The sequence below is a fragment of the Oncorhynchus gorbuscha genome, linkage group LG26 (assembly GCF_021184085.1).
Source record: "Oncorhynchus gorbuscha isolate QuinsamMale2020 ecotype Even-year linkage group LG26, OgorEven_v1.0, whole genome shotgun sequence".
In the NCBI taxonomy this organism is placed as follows: Eukaryota; Metazoa; Chordata; class Actinopteri; order Salmoniformes; family Salmonidae; genus Oncorhynchus; species Oncorhynchus gorbuscha.
The window spans coordinates 14,093,022-14,114,066 of NC_060198.1; the positions used below are offsets into that span (position 1 = coordinate 14,093,022).

General features: G+C 43.9%; 1 protein-coding gene across 1 annotated transcript in view; it reads left to right on the top strand.

The window, feature by feature from the left end:
- LOC124015685 (protein kinase C alpha type-like) overlaps positions 1 to 21,045 on the top strand; it is a 221,383-nt gene that overhangs the window by 133,218 nt on the left and 67,120 nt on the right. Inside the window, exons 4-5 of the mRNA XM_046331087.1 lie at positions 2,571 to 2,682; positions 5,165 to 5,293. Coding sequence (XP_046187043.1) covers positions 2,571 to 2,682; positions 5,165 to 5,293 — 241 coding nt within the window. The remainder of the gene's footprint in view (positions 1 to 2,570; positions 2,683 to 5,164; positions 5,294 to 21,045) is intronic.

Consider the following 21,045-nt stretch of genomic DNA (forward strand, 5'->3'; position numbering starts at 1 on the left):
GGAATATAGTGTATATAGTAACCCAAAAAGTGTTAAACAACTCTAAATATATTTTATTTTGAGATTATTCAAAGTAGCCACACTTTGCCTTGATGACAGCTTTGCATACTCTTGGCATTCTCTCAACCAGCTTCATGAGGTAGTCACCTGGAATGCATTTAATTAACAGGTGTGCCTTGTTAAAAGTTAAATTGTGGAATTTATTTTCTTTAATGCTTTTTGAGCCAATCAGTTGTGACTAAATAGCGCTGGTATACAGAAGATAGCCCTATTTGGTAAAAGACCAAGTCCATATTATGGCAATAACCGCTCAAATTAGTAAAGAGAAACCATTTTCCATCATTATTACAACCCGAGAAAATGTAAATAACTTTGAAACTTCAAGTACAGTCGCAAAAACCATCAAGTGCTATGATGAAACTGGCTCTCATGAGGACCACCACAGGAAGGAAGACCCAGAGTTACCTCTGCTTCAGAGGATACGTTTACTAGAGTTACCAGCCTCAGAAATTGCAGCCCGAATAAATGCTTCACAGAGTTCAAGTAACAGACACATCTCAACATCAACTGTTCAGAGGAGACTGCATGAATCAGGCCTTCATTGTTGAATTTCTGCAAGAAACCACTACTAAAGGACACCAATAATAAGAAGAGACTTGCTTGGGCCAAGAAACACATGCAATGGACATTATACCGGTCCCTTGGTCTGATGAGTCCAAATTTGAGATTTTTAGTTCCAAACGCCATGTCTTTGTGAGACACAGAGTATGTGATCAGAGGATCTCCGCATGTGTGGCTCCCACCGTGAAGCATGGAGGAGGAGGTGTGGGGGTGCTTTGCTGGTGACACTGTCTGCGAGAAATCAAGGCACACTTAACCAGTGTGGCTACCACAGCATTCTGCTGTGATACGTCATCCCATCTGGTTTGGGCTTAGTGGGACTATCATTTGTTTTTCAACAGGACAATGACCCAACACACTTCCAGGCTGTATAAGGGCTATTTGACCAAGAAGGAGAGTGATAGTGATTGAGTGCTACATCAGATGACCTCCACAATCACCCGACCTCAACCAAGTTGAGATGGTTTGGGATGAGTTGGACCGCAGAATGAAGGAATAAGCAGCCAACAAGTGCTCAGCATATGTGGGAACTCCAACAAGACTGTTGGAAAAGCATTCCAGGTGAAGCTGGATGGGAGAATGCCAAGAGTGTGCAAAGCTGTTATCAAGGCAGAAGGCGGCTACTTTGAAGAATCTCAAATATAACATATATTTGGATTTGTTTAACACTTTCTTGGTTACTACTTTTATTCTAAAATGTAGAAAATAGTAAAAATAAAGAAATCCCTAGATGAGTAGGTGTGACCATAACTTTTGACTTACTTTACATTACTACAACATGTCTACAACTCTAGTGAAACCAAAAGGCAAGGTGTATAATATCCCATCCCCGTCTGTTCTGAAGTCTGTTAGTCATCCAATCCTTTTCTCACCTACTCTCTTTGAATCAGATTGATATACTGTGATTCTCAATGAAAACATGTTTTTTGTTCATAGTGTGTACCACATCATTAATAGTGTATAAGACTGATTTAAAATGCACCAGCATGGCCTGGAGGACAGGGGTTGTGTATTAGCAAGGTATTGAACTGACACATGGTCTGTTGCTCTTTTGCCTCACACAAACCAATTACGGAGTGACGCACTTTTTTTTGCCCAATTACAACAAAGCTTATTGGTACGTACAGTGGAAGACCTGTTTTTGCTCCTATTACCAGTTTGGAATGTAATGTTGTGTACACTTACTGTTACAAAGTCATCGTTCCATTTGTTTGTTTGTACCAGTACATATACAGTGTGGCTGCAGTTAATTCATTGGACAACCACATGAGTTTTTGATCATGGGCCTTGGTCCACATTGTGCCGATTGCAATCAATGCACGAGCAGAGCTGGAATTCTGAGCCTGCAGGACATGCTTTTGACAGATAAAAAAAAAAAAATGTAAAAAATGATCAGACCTTTTATAAACACCGGTCAGTGCAAAATAGAATGGGAGGTTTGGAGATCGCGATGGTTCTATTTAGAAAAGTACTATATCCTCTCCTTTTCAATTCTGTAAAATGTCCCCGTTTCAATATTAGAACAGTCCTTGCAGAAAGGATTATGCCCTTGTCTGTTTAATTCATTTTTGCTCCTTTCCTGTCCTCATAGAAAGATACTTTGCCAAGCCAATGCTGAAGAACATGCTTTGCATAGACAGTACAAGTTTTTTGTTTCTTTTTTCATTCAAACTAAATGACGAGCGCTGACTCATCTCATGTATCGACTCCAATTATTACTCTCATACCTGTTTTTCATGTCCTGCCACGTCTGGCTCAGTTGAATAGCGTTTCCATCATTACTGTGTCTGCGGAAAGGGAACTTGAACTGTACAGACGGGAGTTAATAACGCTACATTCATGTTTTGGGTACTTTTTTTCTTTCTGTTGCATCACCCCTCTGATCATACTGCGTATTGTACATGGTTATACTTAACTAACCTCTCACCATGTCTCTCTTGTCTTTGCAGGACCCCAGAACCAAGCACAAGTTCAAGATCCACACCTACGGCAGCCCCACCTTCTGCGACCACTGTGGCTCTCTCCTGTACGGTCTCATCCACCAGGGGATGAAGTGTGACAGTGAGTAATGTACCCTCGTCGTCCACTTAGACTGGGGATCCCGACGCACCACCTGCGACGTAAACATTTAAGCTGGCACGCGGTGCACCTGGCTTGTGGCCAATCCAACCCATAATGGAACGCTGATGTTACACCCGTCGCTGTCGATCCCACCCGTCGCTGTCGATCCCACCCACTGATGTCGTCTGGTTTGATTGGGTAGCTAGCTAGCAGGCTACGCTGAACGGAAAAATGTAGAGTTGTTGGTCCCCGTATTTCATGAGCTGAAATCCTCTCACGAACGGTTAGTGCTAACTGCTCTCTTCCCTTTAACAGACAGGCAGATGGGAATGCCGATTGGGGCCCGTCTAAAGTGGACAGAACGCTAAATGCACTGGCAAGCCAAAGAGGATATGGAGCTCTCTCCTTATACTGAAATGTGTTCTAGTGGGCTATGATGGAGCCAGGAATGCTGTGATGAAGCTTGGACCTCGCTGGTGAAAGTGGTTTCTTGATTTGAAGAGGGTTTATGTTGGCTAGGTGTTAGTAACACCCGGGGAGTCATTTCATAACAGCTAATGTTATCATTCTTTGGCAGTGTTATGATTATGTCATTATGCAAAAATGCTCCAAAACAAACCTTTTAATGTTAGAAAAATGATGACATTTCTATCACACATGTACTTACATAACTCATGTAAACTATTATGAGGTACATAATGCAGCGATCTGGTCTAAAAGTCACCTGCCTCATTCCTATGATAGGAATGTAATGCATTTTCCCAGGCAGACAAAGACAGCTTCGCCAGCGTGTTTGAATTGCCCTGCTTCTTGGTTCCCTGTAAAGCGCCGGCTTGGCTGTTTGTCAGCACAACGCCTAACATACGACCTGGATTCCCTTAGCATTGCCTGGGCTAGCATGATGTCCATCACATTACACCACAGCGCTATTGTTGCTTCACCTTTTCTAAATGAGCCTGTCAGAACTGACGTTCTGTCTCTGACTGTCATTGCCAATCGCCAGTTTGTGTAGCCTTCAAGTCACTCTGACAGATTCCACACAACTTTATTATTATAATAATAATATATTATATTCTTACTGCTGATGGGATATCAAAGTAATGCGAGCAGTGCAAACTATACTGAACAAAAATATAAACTCGACACGTAAAGTGTTGGTCCCCATGTTTCATGAGCTGAAATAAAAGATCCCAGAAATGTTCCACACGCACAAAAAGCTTACTTCTCTAAAATGTTGGGCACAAATTTGTTTACATCCCTTGTTAGTGAGCATTTCTCCTTTGCCAAGATATTCCATCCACCTGACGGGTGTGGCATATCAAGAAGCCGATTAAACGGCATGATCATTACACAGGGGCACCTTGTACTGGGGACAATAAAAGGCCATTCTAAAATGTGCAGTTTTGTCACACAACACAATGCCACAGATGTCTCAAGTTTTGAGGAAGTGTGCAATTGTCATGTTGATTGCAGGAATGTTCACCAGAGCTGTTACCAGAGAATTTAATGTTAAGTTCTTTACCATAAGCCGCCTCCAACCTCGTTTTAGAGAATTTGGCCGTACTTCCAACCGGCTTCACAAATGCAGACCACTTGTATGGCGTTGGGTGGTCGAGAGGGTTGCTGATGTCAACGTTGTGAACAGAGTGCTCCATGGTGGCGGTGGGTTTATGGTATGGGCAGGCACCGAACACAATTGCATTTTACCGATGGTAATTTGAATGCACAGGGATACCGTGTCAAGATCCTGAGGCCATTGTGAGGCATATATTTTTTAAGGTATCTGTAACCAACAGATGCATATCTGTATTCCCAGTCATGTGAAATCCATAGAATAATGCCTAATGAATGTATTAGAATTGACTAACTTTCTTATATGAACTGTAACTCAGTAAAATCGTTAATTGTTGCATGTTGCGTTTATATTTTTGCTCCTTATGAATGCATAGCTCTGAGTCTGGCTAGCACTGGCAGGAATATGGGGTAACGTTAGTTACAGCGTGGTGAGCGTAGCTGGTTGTGGCAAAATGACTTTCTACACAATGTTGGTAGCTAGCTAGCAACTTTAGCGAAGCTAGCTGCACAGTCACATTGTTTGCCAAGCAACATGAGATCATTTCTAAATTCTGGAGGCAGTGGAGACACGATTTGAGCTAGCCCACCAAGGCCCAATACGGGTTGATTTCAAAGTTCCACTGGAAACAAGGCTTTAGATGTGCTCAAAGTACATTCAAACAACTTTATTGCCATCGCTCATACTGCACAATGAAGTTAAATTACAATTCTGTAATATTGCCGAATGATGATTTCCATGATTTCAAACTGCATTTCCATTTCCTGTCCATCCCTTCCAGCAGTTTCCCCTCTGAAACACACACATGATTCCAGAGATCTCTAAATATACATTATCAAAGCTTCTGCGCGGCTTTATTTATTTATTAGTACTCTTTTTCTGTCTTTCTGTGTGTCTGCATCCCTTCAGCCTGCGACATGAACGTGCACAATCAGTGTGTGATGAACGTGCCCAGCATGTGTGGGACGGACCACACCGAGAGGAGGGGACGCCTCTACCTGAAGTGTGAGGTCACAGAGGACAAGCTGCAGGTCACAGGTAGGCCTCCGGACCGGAAAATCTCTCAGACAAATCTATTTCTCACCGTTTGTCCCAAATGTCATCTTATTCCTTGTATAGTGCACTACTTTTGACCAAAGCCCACAGGGATCTGATCAAAATCAGTGCACTAGGAAGGGAGTAGGGTGCCATTTCATGCGCATCCGTTTCCTCCTTCCCCAGTGGGGTTATGATGCGTAATGGCTGACGAGGGCTTCCTCTTACCTTTTCACAATCAGTCCCAACCATCAGTCCCCAACCACTTTAGCTGTCAGTTGCCTGTTACAGCCCCATATTGATTGATAAGAAAGAAACCACTTCTGGCCACAAATCCATTCACAGCATGGATCGCTCCCACCAGGCAGTCATCACCACTGATTCCTGGCAATCTATGTGTGTGTTCGTTCTTGTGGGTGTGTGCGCCCATGTGCATGTGTGCTCCCTCTAACCCGAGCCTACGTCGATTTCGATCTACACAATTGTCAATCGCATCAATAGGCCCAGGCTTTGAAAACCATTCCGTTTGTAAAAACACCCGTTCACAGTTCAATAGATGAAGTGAACTGGTTATCATACCAAATATCCCCGTTGTCTTTTTTCGAGTGACAGCAGCCCAGAGACAGCATGTGGTGAGGCAACTATCACTTAACAGAAGCCTCCGGTCTGCAGCCTACAGAGACGCGTGGTCATTTCCCTTTGGTATACAGATCAATACTGTGTGTGCTTTCCAAATAGCACCCTGTTCCCTATATAGTGTGAGACCGGCGTTGAGGAAGGCGGTCTTGATCGCGCTGTTGGGCCGGGACCAGCCCCGCCGAAAGCGCAGGTCCGTGTGGGTCCAGAGATGGTTAAAGTCCCGAAAGCAGGCAGGGGAGTTCCACCTTCTCATTCAAGAGCTTCGACTGTTTGGAGAGGAACTCCGAAGTTACTTTCGTCTGGACCGAAGCCAGTTCGATCACCTGGTTGGAGCCAGGATCGCCCAGATGGATACCAACTACCGTGAGTCCATCAGCCCAGTTGGCGATTTGTAATTCTGCAACGACAAGGGTACATATTCAGTTGTTCTCTTGGCTGTAGTAGACGCAATCTACTGTTTCCGTGTTGTCGATGTTGGTGCTTATGGCGAGGGAAGTGACTGCGGGACCCTCCGGGACTCTGCCTGTGGCCAGGCACTTCAGGATGGCACCCTGGAGATTCCACCACCTGCATCGCTCCCTGGGGTTGAAGACCTGGGACCTGTTCCCCACGTCTTCGTCGGTGACGAGGCCTTCCCTTTAAGAGCCAACCTCATGAGGCCCGACACTGGACGCCAGCTGCCATTGCCAAAGCCTGTAAGGATCTTTAACAAACGACTGTCCAGGGCAAGGTTAGTTGTTGAATGCGCCTTTGGGATTCTGGCAGCCCGGTGGAGAATGTATCAGAGAGTGCTTGGTCTCAGCCCCTCAAATGTCGATGCCTGGGTGACGGCCACGTGTGTTCTCCACAACTACCTGCGGAGGTCATTCCAGGAGCCGTTCCGGATGGAGAAGAGCTCGCCAAATGGTCACCTTCCTGATGTCACCAGGGCAGGTGCCAACAACGCCCCCAGACAGGCACTCCAGGTGACCACCTACTTCTCATCGCCAGCAGGTGAAGTCCCATGGCAGTATGCCGTGGAGTGAAGAAGCTTTCTTAAGAGCCCCATAACACAAAGGTTATTTTAAGAACCATCCACCGTTGTCCGTCAAATTGAGTTTTTTTTCCCAGATTACTTTATATATCATTGTTTCTTCATTTGGAAGCTATATTTAAGTGATATTTGGGAGTAAAGACCACACCTTAACCCCTTCCCTCTCCCATTACACACCTGGCATGTTACACCAGGTGAGCGGGAGCACTAAGGTTATACGACATACAGTTAGTATGATAACAAAGGGAAAGGGTAACCTAGGTAACCTAGGGTCCATACAGATAGTATGATAACAAAGGGAAAGGGTAACCTAGGTAACCTAGGGTCCATACAGATAGTATGATAACAAAGGGAAAGGGTAACCTAGGTAACCTAGGGTCCATACAGATAGTATGATAACAAAGGGAAAGGGTAACCTAGGTAACCTAGGGTCCATACAAATAGTATGATAACAAAGGGAAAGGGTAACCTAGGTAACCTAGGGTCCATACAGATAGCATGATAACAAAGGGAAAGGGTAACCTAGGTAACCTAGGGTCCATACAAATAGTATGATAACAAAGGGAAAGGGTAACCTAGGTAACCTAGGGTCCATACAGTTAGTATGATAACAAAGGGAAAGGGTAACCTAGGTAACCTAGGGTCCATACAGATAGTACAGTTTACCGCCATGTTCACTGGCCTGACAAAATACAGGTGGGGAAAAAAATGAATTAGGAAGATAATGTGTTTTTACTTTCATCTAGTCTTAGATCTGCAAAGGTGTTGGGAAGAAATAAGCAGATTAAGTCTAAATTATATATTAATCAACTTCTGAAACAACTGACTATGAAAACATATTTGAATAAGTATTCAAGTACAGGAAAGAACATGACAGGCATGTGTGTTGTAAAAATGTTTTAAAAAATGAAACTATTTGAAAGAGTGTGTGTGTGTGTGTGTGTGTGTGTGTGTGTGTGTGTGTGTGTGTGTGTGTGTGTGTGTGTGTGTGTGTGTGTGTGTGTGTGTGTGTGTGTGTGTGTGTGTGTGTGTGTGTGTGTGTGTGTGTGTGTGTGTGTGTGTGTGAAAAATAAATGTAAATAATGAATATGTAGCCTGTAATCTGTAAGAGAACAACAAGAGCATGTATCTTTGGCACAACTGCAGACAGATACAGGGACTACTCATAAGCCTAGACGTAGTAGGGGAACCTCAGACATGGCCATAAAGAGCGAGAGGACAGGGCACTGGAGATCTGAGGTTTCGGAGAGGTGTGTGTGTGTGTGTGTGTTTGTCTCTGAAAAAAAGACAATATGTAGCCATAACACAGCTAAACAAACAAACGGCCCCTGGACGTCACGGACCGGTTGATGGAACATAACTTCACAAAAGGTTTCAACACCCTGGTTTTCAAGTGGTTTTAAATGAAATAAATATATTCACCTTTAGTCTCGTAAGAGACCAACAAGTGCATCTGAATTATCCGGTATATGAGTTTCAATTCTGTCAATTCAGAAATGTATGTAACACGAATAATGAATGTTATCCTAAGACTTTAGAAACAAATGACTTTATGAATTGACTGAATTTAAATGGAACTGGCGTGTGTGAAAAAGAAAGGTACCCTGAGGGAGGTCAAAACAACAACCAGACAACTCCTCTTCCTGGCCTTCCTGTGAGCTGGTCGGCCCCGGCAACTCCTCTCCTCTTCCTGTCCTTCCTGTGAGCTGGTCGGCCCCGGCAACTCCTCTCCTCTTCCTGTCCTTCCTGTGAGCTGGTCGGCCCCGGCAACTCCTCTCCTCTTCCTGTCCTTCCTGTGAGCTGGTCGGCCCCGGCAACTCCTCTCCTCTTCCTGTCCTTCCTGTGAGCAGGTCGGCCCCGGCAACTCCTCTCCTCTTCCTGTCCTTCCTGTGAGCTGGTCGGCTCCGGCAACTCCTCTCCTCTTCCTGTCCTTCCTGTGAGCTGGTCGGCTCCGGCAACTCCTCTCCTCTTCCTGTGAGCTGGTCGGCTAAATGGACTCCATTTCTGGAAGGGAAGAGAAAAACAACACATACAAGCTTAACATAATATGACACCATAAAAGGTGAGATTTATGTTTACACTATACAAGCAGTATATAGCTGTTAGAGGCATAAATTGGGACAGTGTGGTAAAGTTGGTAATACGTGCTGTTTACTCATGGAATTTGTATTTCAGATCAAAAGATGAATGTGACAGGCAAATATTTAGACAGCAAACTGTTGTTTTAGGATATTTTCTAACCCAGAAACAACAGCTATACATTTACCTCATATTAATACTTTGATCTGAAATACCAAATAGCCTACATGAGTATACTGTAAAAATGACCTACTTTACTTCACTGTCGCAACACTTATGACACTACCTGTGATGTAAAAAATAAATTAAAATGTACCATTGAACTCGGCTTCGAAAAGCAGCTGATACATTTGAACCTTGACTGCTGCTTTTGTTCGCTGAGGCAGCCTCTTCAGTGTTGGCACCAGGCTCATGGTAAAGAGGGTCTCTTCATCCTCCTTCTCTTTGCTGAGGCAGCCTCTTCAGGGTTGGCACCAGGCTCATGGTAAAGAGGGTCTCTTCATCCTCCTTCTCTTTGCTGAGGCAGCCTCTTCAGGGTTGGCACCAGGCTCATGGTAAAGAGGGTCTCTTCACCCTCCCTCTCTTTGCTGAGGCAGCCTCTTCAGGGTTGGCACCAGGCTCATGGTAAAGAGGGTCTCTTCATCCTCCTTCCTGTGAGCATCAGGTTGGGCTGCATCCCTCTCGACGGCTTGGAGGAGCCTCTGCTGAAATGAGTTGAGTGGATCTGGGGGCTGGTGCCTCCGATGACGCCTGGTGTGACGCTGTTCCTCTTCGTTTGTCTCCACGGCCACATCCTGTTAAACGAGGTCCTCAGTGGTCACTTCTGTGAGGTTCATAATAATCTCAGGTGGTCCTAGATCCAGAGGTGCTTCCTCCATTTCATCATCCTCCATGGCTGCACCGGTGGTGGTCATACTTGTGGATGATGTCGACGTTGTAGACCTCTCTGCACCGTTGGAGGTCATACTTGTGGATGATGAAGACATGGTAGACCTCTGCACTGGTGGAGGTCATACTTGTGGATGATGTAGACGTTGTAGACCTCTCTGCACCGGTGGAGGCGGTGGTCTCACTTGTAAATGACGTAGAGGGTCTTGATGCACCGGTGGCGACAACACTTGTGGATGAGGTCGTAGAGAGTCTGGCTGTAATATTGCCACTCGTTGCCCCAGGCACAATAAATGGATCCAGAAAAGGATGTGGCAGAAGCACCAAGGCTGTTGGCCTGAAGTTGCTGACCCAGACCTCTTCTTCTCTTTCTCTGCCCTTCTCTCTCTCTGATACATGTCCCTGAGTCCTCTCCACTTCCTCCTACAGTCTTCTTCTACATAGACATGAACATGATAAGCCATACCATCACCTAGCATAACTGTAGTTATTAGATAGCTATCATGGACATGTCACCTACTGTACACACACACACACACACACACACACACACACACACACACACACACACACACACACACACACACACACACACACACACACACACACACACACACACACACACACACACACACACACACACACACACACACACACACACACACACACACACACACACACACACACACACACGGTTGGTTATCTGACCAAATGATCAGGGGTACAGTAGTATCTACCATTTCTATTACTATTTATTTGACATTCACACTCTTTCAAACATGATTATTTGGGAATGTTATCAGGGGTAGTAACTAGCATAATTTATATGACTATTTCTCACACACACACACACACACACACACACACACACACACACACACACACACACACACACACACACACACACACACACACACACACACACACACACACACACACACACACACACACACACACACACACACACACACACACACCTCATTGGCTTGGTTAGCTAGCTAGTCTTTGCTGGGTAAAGCCCCGCCTTATCTCAGCTCACTGGTCACTATATTAGCACCCACCCGTAGCACGCGCACCTGCAGGTATATTTCACTGGTCACCCCTAAAGCCAATTCCTGCTTTGGCCACATTTCATTCCAGTTCTCTGCTGCCAATGACTGGAGCAAATTGCAAAAATCATTGAAGCTGGAGACCCACATCTCCCTCACTAACTTCAAGCACCAGCTGTCAGAGCAGCTCACAGATCACTGCACATAGCCCATCTGTAAATAGCCCATTCAACTACCTCACCCCCATACTGTTATTTATATGTTGCTCCTTTTCATCCCAGTACCTCTACTTGCACATTCATCTTCTGCACACCTATCACTCCAGTGTTTAATTGCTCAATTGTAATTATTTCGCCACTATGGCCTATTTATTGCCTCCCTTGCACACACTGTATATAGACTTTTTCTTCTTCTCTCTGTTATTGACTGTGTTTGTTTATGTGTAACTCTGTTGTTGTTTGTGTCGCACTGCTTTGTTTTATCTCGGCCAGGTCACAGTTGTAAATGAGAACTTGTTCTCAACTAGCCCACCTGGTTAGATAAATGTGAAATAAAAACATTTAAAGAATGTGTCTAACCGCATGTGGCCATCTGCAAAAGATACCTGCATCAGTATAGTTGCCTAGCTGCGCAAAATGTTATGCAGAAGTGATGTGGAAACGCAGTCTAAGCGTTAGATGGCTAACAAATACTAGGATGGAAGCAAATGTAAGGGATTATAACGTCATAACGAATCATGCAAAACATGTACAGTTGACAGCAATATGTTCGTTAATGTAGAGACAAAAGATTATGCATATTTTTTTAATCATAAAGTTCATTTTTCAAAAATCGCGATTTAGCAAGCTAGCTGACTAGCTTTATGGGTGTTGTGACATGGGTATGAAATTGTCATTCTGGTTGTTTGTTTTAGGGACTCCTGAAACAACCTGCAAACCAGGCTGTCGTCTTGTGAAACTGTGGATCTAAAGAATCTAGCTCGCTACAACATTAACTGCAAATTAAATGTACAATTTTGTATGCTTGCCTTGCTGATATTTGCCATGCAATGCTGCTAGATGAATAGCGTAGCTAGCTATGTTCTTGCTTATTGTGCAGTGGAGGATAAACAAAATATCTGTATGCCTATGGATGTGTAGAAAGCTATCTATATACATGTAGTTATACATGTAGTTATTACCATGATGTTATCCCCACACTCTAGCCTGCACATTTAATAAATCCTCTTAGAGCTCCGCATCCCGGATCCGGGATTGTGATATGTTCACTGATCACGTACTCTCAGTTCAGGTATGAATGTCTTTGAGGTAATTTTTCAGTCATATTCAATACCAGGAGTATCGAATTATTAGTCTTTGAATGACTCTGTGTCTGCATGTATGTATTACAATTACACATTTCAAAAGTTGTTTACCAATCTTTGTCCTGGGACATCAATGGTTACACTGTAACTTTTTTTATTTCACCTTTATTTAACCAGGTAGACAAGTTGAGAACAAGTTCTCATTTACAATTGCGAACTAATAGACTAGAAACAGGATTTAACTAGTTAAAGGCTCATTTGTAATTCATATATACAGAAATAAAACATTTTGAAAAACAGTACACTACACTTCCTATGCATGATGTTGTCGTGTCTTTACTATCATTAAATTGAAGACGTATAGTTTTTATCAAAGATCCTCTAATTAGTATTACGCGATTAAACCAATTAATCATGTAACTGTAATTAACTAGGAAGTCGGGGCACCAAGGAATATATTCAGATTACAAAGTTATCATTTCCTAAAATAACTTTTCAGATATTTTCATATCTGATCAATAGTCTTCTGGTTAATGAATTATTGACTTCTCCTCACGTTAGTCTCGTTCCAAACGACGTAAATTGTTGGTTATCTGCACGAACCCAGTCTTCACTGAGTCATCCATACATCAATTGTCTTAAATAATTTATTTATTAACTAACTAAACAATCACGGAAATGCATAAACAAAACAAACAAAGTAAATATGGTTACAAGAAATGATAGGAGAATGTTCCCTAGTGGGCTAAACCGGCATGGCGGCTTGTTAGACAAAAGGGAAGTGGGGGTCGACTAAGAAGTCACTACAGAGTTAATAATTATAACAATTGAAATGCTAATCCTTTAGACAAGAACGCTCACTCATTCGGGAACAATTGCAATCAATATATATACAGTGGGAATAACAAGTATTTGATACACTGCCGATTTTGCAAGTTTTCCTACTTACAAAGCATGTAGAGGTCTGTAATTTTTATCATAGGTACACTTCTGTGAGAGATGGAATCTAAAACAAAATCCAGAAAATCACATTGTATGGTTTTTAAGTAATTCATTTGCATTTTATTGCATGACATAAGTATTTGATCACCTACCAAACAGTAAGAATTCTGGCTCTCACAGACCTGTTAGAAGCCCTCCTGTTCTCCACTCATTACCTGTATTAACTGCACCTGTTTGAACTAATTTACCTGTATAAAAGACACCTGTCCACAACCTCAATCAGACTCCAACCTCTCCACAATGGCCAAGACCAGAGATCTGTGTAAGGACATCAGGGATCAATTGTAGACCTGCACAAGGCTGGGATGGGCTACAGGACAACAGGCAAGCAGCTAGGTGAGAAGGCAACAACTGTTGGTGCAATTATTAGAAAATGGAAGACGTTCAAGATCACCCTCGGTCTAGGGCTCAATGCAAGATCTCACCCTTCGTGGTGCATCAATGATCATGAGGAAGGTGAGGGATCAGCCCAGAACTGCACGGCAGGACCTGGTCAATGACCTGAAGAAAGCTTGGACCACAGTCTCAAAGAAAAGCATTAGTAACACACTACGCCGTCATGGATTAAAATCCTGCAGCGCACACAAGGTCCTCCTGCTCAAGCCAGCGCATGTCCAGGCCCGTCTGAAGTTTGCCAATGACCATCTGGATGATCCAGAGAAGGAATGGGAGAAGGTCATGTGGTCTGATGAGACAAAAATAGAGCTTTTTGGTCTAAACTCCACTCGCCGTGTTTGGAGGAAGAAGGATGAGTACAACCCCAAGAACACCATCCCAACCGTGAAGCATGGAGGTGGAAACATCATTCTTTCGGTATGTTTTTCTGCAAAGGGGACAGGACGACTGCACCGTATTGAGGGGAGGAGGGATGGGGCCATGTATCGCAAGATCTTGGCCAACAACCTCCTTCCCTCAGTAAGAGCATTGAAGATGGGTCGTGGCTGGGTCTTCCAGCATGACAACGACCCGAAACACACAGCCAGGGCAAATAAGGAGTGGCTCCATAAGAAGCATCTCAAGGTCCTGGAGTGGCCTAGCTAGTCTCCAGACCTGAACCCAATAGAAAATCTTTGGAGGGAGCTGAAAGGTCGTATTGCCCAGCGGCAGCCCCGAAACCTGAAGGATCTGGAGAAGGTCTGTATGGAGGAGTGGGCCAAAATCCCTGCTGCAGTGTGTGCAAACCTGGTCAAGAACTACAGGAAACGTATGATCTCTGTAATTGCAAACAAAGGTTTCTGTACCAAATATTAAGTTCTGCTTTTCTGATGTATCAAATAATCATGTCATGCAATAAAATGCAAATTAATTACTTAATAGTCATACAATGTGATTTTCTGGATTTTTGTTTTAGATTCCATCTCTCACAGTTGAAGCGTACCTATGATAAAAATGACAGACCTCTACACGCTTTGTAAGTAGGAAACCCTGCAAAATCCGCAGTGTATCAAATACTTGTTCTCCCCACTGTATTTATGCTCAGTGTGTTGTCTTGGTCGCTGTTGAAAAGTTTGTTTATTTTGTAGAATTGTTCGTCTCTCTCTCTCTCTGTCGTGGTTATAGTGGATAGTTCAGAGTGACATTCATTCATGTTGTTGTAGAATGGGTGTTTCGGCGGTTGTCGTTCTTCGCATTCAATGATACCGAATTCCTAGCTGTAGACTAGTAAATAATATCAAAGACATGTTCGAAGACTCTTCGAAGTAGTAGGAGGTGAAGATCTCCTGCACACAGATTGCCTCTCTTGCTGCGTTGTTGGACTCCATCCGTGAAACATCCTGCAGAGCAGCAGACTTCTCCTCTGGGACACGGCGGCGAGCAGCATATCCCCTCCTGGTCCTCGTGTCCATCCTCATGATGTTACGCAGGACACAGGTAGCCTTCACACACCTGAATTCCTCCAGGAGGCAGTCCCAGATGACCCTGGTCACCCAACCTTTCCGTGCCCTACACGGTAACTGTATGCAATAATAGGAATCTCTAGTTACAAGGTATCTGTAGGAATATGGAAGACAATGTAATTATTAGACTGTTACATCTCCAGGTCATTGTGGATTACTAAAGTATAATATCCCTGATAACAAATCATGATAACATTGGATTGATAGATGCATGGGCTCACATATGTACATGTGTAGCATGTGACAATAACAGGATCATATCAAGGATAGCGTCACAAATGAATACATAAATACCACTTGGAGCTTGATGAGTTGATCATTTGAATCAGCTGTGCGGTGCTGAGGCAAAAACAACAATGTGCACCTCTTTGAGTCCCCAGGACCAGGACTGAGAACCAGTGCTCTTCATTGGGATCTCTTCGTATGTATACATTCTTTCGTAGCTCTCTTTATCTGAGGACAGAAAACCTCACAAGAAACAGGAGGCTTAATTTTTAGTCAAATTACACCGCACTGAATATTATGCTATTATCTCCGTCCTCACTTCAAGGGACAGGAACTGCACAAAAGTACCTGCCCTTTCCAGAATAGCCTCCTCTCTCACTTTGACAGTTGGGGCTGCTATCCTTGCACCCTCCTCCATGGCTGTTAGCTAGCTACCTACAAATGCATTTGGACTTTGATTTTTTACAGTGATAACACATTTGAGTTAGCCTGCACTTTAGCTAGTTAGCTAATAATACATCTTTTTTTTTTTCATTTACGAAATGTATTTACTTACTTGAATAGGTTCTCCCAGCCATGTGGACCATTGGAAACGGGGCAGCAAAGTTTGTTTGTCACCAGAGTGTTTTAGATTATATTACTATTGAACTATGTACCCATTTAATAACCAGAACCTTCATACAAACTTGCTATGCTGAATAATTGACACATAATCGAACATGCTGCCAGCACGCCCACAAGCGAGTCACAATTGGCGGCACACGGCAATTTACCATCATCTAGTGTACATGCACCGTTAGGCCTACTTGTAACTTTATATACTTCGGTGGCTTGAGACTGCTAGCTAACAGTAAACGGACAGGAGGGAGTATGCCAGACCCCCCTAAAAGAGGCATAGCCCCCTATCCATGAATCTCTAGTGACGTCCCTTCCCAGGGTTATATCTGTGTGGGCTTAGTCAGAAACAGGGGTCTCTCTTTTACATGTATGTAGGAAGTCACAACTCGTTTCTCATGTCTTTCTCTGTGTGTGTGTGTGTGTGTGTGTGTGTGTGTGTGTGTGTGTGTGTGTGTGTGTGTGTGTGTGTGTGTGTGTGTGTGTGTGTGTGTGTGTGTGTGTGTGTGTGTGTGTGTGTGTGTGTGTGTGTGTGTGTGTGTGTGTGTGTGTGTGTGTGTTCAACTGTTGGTTCTGTATCGGATGATTTCAGTCAGGCATAGAATGGACAGCACCAAAGGTGGTCCAAACGGGCAATATGCTTAGTGCTACTGCATGTGGTACCGGATTTTACTTCAAGGCTAACATATTGATACTACTGAATAACATTGTGCAGTGGCTAAAAACTGTATTTTTAGAGTTTCTTTGATATGGCATGGGATGTTGTAGGAAACAGTTCCCTCTTTATGCTAATTCTAGCTAATGCAGCAGTAGTTACATAATAATTAGTAGTGGAGTCCTACACTTCAGTGTTGGTACACATTCAGATTCAGTACAATGACTACAATTGAATTGCCTGCTTGTGTAATTACATACAACACATGTGGAATTCCCTCCCCAAATAATAATATGGATCCACACCACACATAGAGCTGTAGGAAATTGGAAACGGGTACACACAGTCAGTCCATTAACTGGTTAAGCTTGGGTCCCTAAATCAAATCACATTCCCTCAACACACACTTATCACATTATCGCCCACGAGATGGAAGCAACCCCGGAAATATTCAATCAAATAGGGGCAGTGGTCTTTGGCTTAGTTAACTCCAACGTGTAAATCGCACACTGTTAACATTTAAGTTAGCTTTTCCATTGAGCTGATAAATGCCCAGTCGTGTACTTGTCATATAGCATCTTTCCATTATTGAGAGTTCACTCTAGAACCATATAAACCCTATTACGTTTCCCCAAATGTTTCGTTACATATGAAAATTGCAGTTCAGCTTAGTGCAGATCAACTCGTTTCCCTCCGATATGTGAGGTCACTTTTCATGGCCCAATCACACGCCCGGCTGGCTGCCAAGCGCTCAGACCAAAAGTGTGTGTGTGTGTGTGTGTAATTCGAGGGTGGCTTCCCTCCATCGGCGTAATTGCTAGTGTGAAATTAAGTGTGACTCAAATGTAGGGGAGGAGGAAGGAATCGGGGAAAAGGAAGGGAAGTCGACCTGACTTTCATAATCCAATACAGTCCAAGAGAGAGAACAGCACTAGGAAGTGGAGATGGGAGGACCCATGTACTGTACTGTAAAGCCCTGTTCCAATGTTCAAATGCATTGTTCTGTCCTCCTCCACCCCTTCGGGCAATCATGAATCTAATCTATTTTGGATAGGTGAGAGTAAGGGTTCCCACTGTCGAGCAGAACGCCAACACAGTCAAATCAGTGATGGCAAGGGGACCAATGGAGGAAGGATGCGTTTCCCAAAGTACTGGCGCCGGGCCTACAAAACGTTCAGGAGACACCACTGGGCAGTGCAGCCCTGGAACATCTCGTACTCTCTGTGGGCCACCCATCAGATGACACTGTCGGAAGAATTAGAGAGCAAAGAGGGCCAAGCCAACAAATACAAACCCACGTCTATTCCAGTAGACTACTTGTGGTCTCAATGTATCCCCTATCCCTTGGCTGGCAGTAGCCTTCCCAAGCAGCCTTCAACTAAGAGTCACTTCCTTAATTGAAGTGTCACTTTCAGTCCGTTCTGCTTCAAAGGGGCTTTTGGCTGGCTTCTCCTTGGAACATTCTGCTTATGTTTAACTCTATTTAGCTTCAGTACAGAGCAGCGGCCTGCTTATATGCCTACTGGTAGACATTCCCCCTTCCACTGGGCTCGGCTGTGCTGTGGCTATGAGGCGCACACACACACACAAGCACACACACAAATATTCCCGTAGCTAAATCGCTAACTGCTCTTCCCATTAACAGACAGGCAGATGGGAATGCCGATTGGGGCCCGTCTAAAGTGGACAGAACGCTAAATGCACTGGCAAGCCAAAGAGGATATGGAGCTCTCTCCTTATACTGAAATGTGTTCTAGTGGGAGCCAGGAATGCTGTGATGGATGCCAGGAATGCTGTGATGAAGCTTGGACCTCGCTGGTGAAAGTGGTTTCTTGATTTGAAGAGGTTTATGTTGGCTAGGTGTTAGTAACACCCGGGGAGTCATTTCATAACAGCTAATGTTATCATTCTTTGGCAGTGTTATGATTGTTTTAAAAATGTTCCAAAACAAATCATTTACACGAGTTATGTAAGTAAATGTGTGATGGCAAATTATTACATTTCTAACGTTAAAAGGTAATGTTCGCAAATTATTACATTTCTACCACACATTTACCACAAACTATTATGAGGTACATAATGCAGCGATCTGGTCTAAAAGTTACCTGCCTCATTCCTATGATAGGAATGTAATGCATTTTCCCAGGCAGACAAAGACAGCTTCGCCAGCGTGTTTGAATTGCCCTGCTTCTTGGTTCCCTGTAAAGCGCCGGCTTGGCTGTTTGTCAGCACAACGCCTAACATACGACCTGGATTCCCTTAGCATTGCCTGGGCTAGCATGATGTCCATCACATTACACCACAGCTCGATTGTTGCTTCACCTTTTCTAAATGAGCCTGTCAGTCAGACACAGGGCCCTTGTCTTACACATCAGTTCTGTCATTGCCAATCGCCACACAACTTTATAATAATATATTTAATACTTACTGCTGACGGGATGTCAAAGTAATGCGAGCATATGCTTAATAAAAATATAAACTCAACATGTAAAATGTTGGTCCCCATGTTTCATGAGCTGAAATAAAAGATCCCAGAAATGTTCCACACGCACAAAAATCTTCTTTCGATCAAATTCTGTGCATAAATTTGTTTACATCACTGTTAGTGAGCATTTCTCCTTTGCCAAGATATTCCATCCACCTGACGGGTGTGGCATAACAAGAAGCTGATTAAACGGCATGATCATTACACCTTGTACTGGGGACAATAAAAGGCCATTCTAAAATGTGCAGTTTTGTCACACAATGCCACAGATGTCTCTAGCGTGAAATTGGCATGATGACTGCAGTGCCAGAGAATTAAATGTACAATTTTCTACCATAAGCTGCCTCCGATGTCATAGAGAATTTGGCAGTACATCTAACTGGCCTCACAACTGCAGACCACGTGAAACCACGCCGGCCCAGGACCTCCACATCCAGCTTCTTCTTCACCTGCGGGATCGTCTGAGACCAGCCACCCAGACAGCTGATGAAACTGTGTTTTTGCACAACTGAAGAATTTCTACGCAAACTGTCTCAGGAAAGCTCATCCGCATGCTCGCCATCCTCACCAGGTTCTTGACCTGACTGCAGTTTGGCGTCGTAACCGACTTCAGTCGGAAAATGCTCACCTTCAATGGCCGCTGGCGTGCTGATGAAGTCTGCTCTTCACGGGTGAATCCCGGTTTCAACTGTACCGTCCAGGTGACGTCGTGTGGCAGCGGTTTTCTGATGTTGTAACGAGTGCACATGGAGAGGGAAGCAAGTTCAGGGAGTGAGGGTTTTTAATAATTACAAGGAACAATGAACACAAAACACAAACAACAGACCGACATGAAAACCAAGTCAATAACACCTCAGGACAGAACCAAGGGGAGTGACGGCTATAGGGAAGATAATCAAGGAGGTGATGGAGTCCAGGTGAGTGTCAGGAGGCGCAGGTGCGAGAGACGATGGTGATTGTGAATAAAGTGCCTCGTGGTGGGGTTATGGGTTGGGCAGGCATAAGCGGCGGACAACGTACACAGTTGCATTTTATCGATGGCAATTTGAAGGCACAGAGATACCGTGATGAGATCCTGAGGCCCATCGTCGTGCCATTCATTCGCTGCCTTCTCATGTTTCAGCACGATAATGCACATGTCGCATGGATCTGTACGTAATTCCTGGAAGCTGTAAATGTTCCAGTTCTTCCATGGCCTGCATACTCACCAGATGTCACCCACTGAGCATGTTTGGGATGCTCTGGATCAACTTGTACGACAGGGTGTTCCAGTTCTCGCCAATATCAGCAACTTGGCACAGCCATTGAAGAGGAGTGGGACAACATTCCACAGGCCACAATCAAAAGCCTGATCAACTCTATGCGAAGGAGATGTGTCGCACTGCGTGAGGCAAATGGTGTCACACCAGATACTGACTGGTTTTCTGATCCACACCCTACCTTTTATTTTGAAGGTATCTGTGACCAACAGATGCATATCTCTATTCCCAGTCACGTGAAATACATAGATTAGGGCCTAATGAGTTTATTTCAATTGATTGATTTCCTTAAATGAACCGTAACTTAGTAAAATCGTTGAAATTGTTGCATGTTGCATTTATATTTTTGTTCAGTGTAAGACCATTCTGATGAAATGGATTTGAGTGTTGTGGCTATTTACTGAGAGAAATGTTTGATGGTATCCGGGGACTATATGACGTATGTGGCCTGCTTGGAGTGACATGATTTTGAGAGAATAACCATTAGGAAAGGCAACATAATGACAAGTCATGCAAGTGCGTGTCGGTCCGTATGTCTTGTCTGTCTGCGTGTCGTCTGTCTCTATCCGTGTGTATATCATGCACTTAGAACAGACTAAACTAGCCTATACTCAGCTCCTGCCTA